The 1,575-nt window shown below is 69.9% G+C and overlaps 2 protein-coding genes across 2 annotated transcripts in view; both read right to left on the bottom strand.

The window, feature by feature from the left end:
• Positions 1-1,050, bottom strand: part of LOC102502857 (nicalin) — a gene marked incomplete at its 3' end in the record, with an annotated part of 4,012 nt that extends 2,962 nt beyond the window's left edge. The window contains 3 exon segments of the mRNA XM_027769580.1: positions 1-29; positions 109-197; positions 983-1,050. Of these exon segments, the coding sequence (XP_027625381.1) occupies positions 1-29; positions 109-197; positions 983-1,038 (174 nt within the window).
• A 356-nt stretch (positions 1,051-1,406) lies between these two features.
• LOC114006738 (nicalin-like) overlaps positions 1,407-1,575 on the bottom strand; it is a gene marked incomplete at its 5' end in the record, with an annotated part of 2,906 nt that continues 2,737 nt past the window's right edge. Inside the window, 1 exon segment of the mRNA XM_027769594.1 lies at positions 1,407-1,535. Coding sequence (XP_027625395.1) covers positions 1,407-1,535 — 129 coding nt within the window.

Here is a 1,575-nt window from a genome sequence, read left to right as displayed (position 1 = left end):
GGCCACGTTGTCCTGCAGCAGGCTGGAGTCTGTGGGCAGCGAGAGCCGGTGAGCGGGTGCGCCCCGACCGCGAGGTGCCCCGCCCCGCCCCGCCCCGCCCCGCAGCACCTGTGTGGTCCAGGTTGTCCTCCAGCCAGCGCTTGGTGCCCTGGTAGTTAAACTTGCCCCCTCCGGACACGAAGAACAGCAGGTTGTACCTGGCAGGGAGGGCCGGGCGTCAGCGTGGTCAGGCGAGCGGCCTCGGGCAGTGGGTCCCAGGGAGGGCCAGCGCAGGCTCCACGGTCACCCAGGAACACCAGGTCCTGCCCAGCCCCTAGCACAGCTCCCTGCCCGTCCCCGTGGGCGTCCCGGGCTCCACCCACTCCATGTCAGGATGCCTCCCAGTCGTGACAGCCACAGATGTCCCCAGACGCAGCCTGTGCCCCCTGGGGCAGCAGCTCCCAGGTGAGGCCCCTCTATGCTGGGGGTTCCATGGCCCCAGATCCTGCACCCTCCTAAAGTCCTGGAATCCTCTACCCTGAGTGGGAGGGGCTGAGTGCCAGAAGCTGGCGCCCCCCACGTTCCCCGGTTCCCCGGAGCCCGTCAGTTTACCACGGGGTCCACGAGGACAGAGGCCCCACGGGGCTGGAGGGTCTGTGGGGAGACTGGAGGCTGGTGGGCCTAGGGCCCCGGGCCGAGTCCTGGGCGGTCTGTGTCCCACCGTGACCCTGGCGCCTGGGCCTCCCTTACGGCACCGAGCTCCTGGCTCACGTGAGGTCGGCCCCCACTCCCTGTGCCTGCGCCCTGGTCCTGAGAGCTGAGCGGTCTCTAGAACGGGGCTCTCCCTGCCCCCCAGCCCAGGACGCCGGCGGAGTCCGGGACATGTGTGCCTGTCAGACTGGGAGGGCGGGCTCCCACGAACACCCCGAGAACGGGCAGGTCCTCTGTCGTGGAGGGGCGGCCTGCAGGGTGCGACGCGGGCCCCGACCCGATGGTCACTTACGCGGCGTGGGTGCGCTTGTAGGTGTAGAGCCGGGAGAAGAGGCGGGCCAGCTCCATTTTTTTCAGCACCGAGACGCCGCTGCCGTTGGAGTCGGCGCCGAGCGCCAGCCACTGGGGGCACAGGGCAAGGGCCGCGTCACCGCCCCACCACCGCCCTGCGCCGCTGGGGCATCCCCACTGTCTGAACCCCGACTTCCTCAAAGCCCCCCCCACTGTCCGAACCCCCGTGGGCTCACCCCATGCACCTCTGCCCTCTCTGCTGTGTCCTCTCACCAGGACCACCCACGGCCCGAGCATGACTGTGGTCTTGTCTTGGGTCCTCCCAGCCCGGCGTCATGCCTGGGGGTGGCCTTGGGGACCAGATGCTGGCCTGCCCACCCCTCTGCCACGGGTCCCCCAGCTCGGCCCGTCTCAGCCCAGGAGCCTCACTGAGGGTGGCCCTGCTCCAGTCCCGAGTGGGGGCACATACGTACAGGGGCCACTCCGAAGGCGTCGTAATGGGCCACAATGACAATGGTGGGAAGGTCCTCTCCGCCCAGCCCCGTCAGCCGCCCCTGCAGACATGACTCGTCGGGGAGGGGACCGCGGCTGCCC

The sequence above is a fragment of the Tupaia chinensis genome, unplaced genomic scaffold, assembly GCF_000334495.1.
Source record: "Tupaia chinensis unplaced genomic scaffold, TupChi_1.0 Scaffold149964_2, whole genome shotgun sequence".
NCBI classification, from domain to species: Eukaryota; Metazoa; Chordata; class Mammalia; order Scandentia; family Tupaiidae; genus Tupaia; species Tupaia belangeri.
Note: the sequence above shows the minus strand (reverse complement) of the source record. Positions and strands in the feature narration are given on the sequence as shown.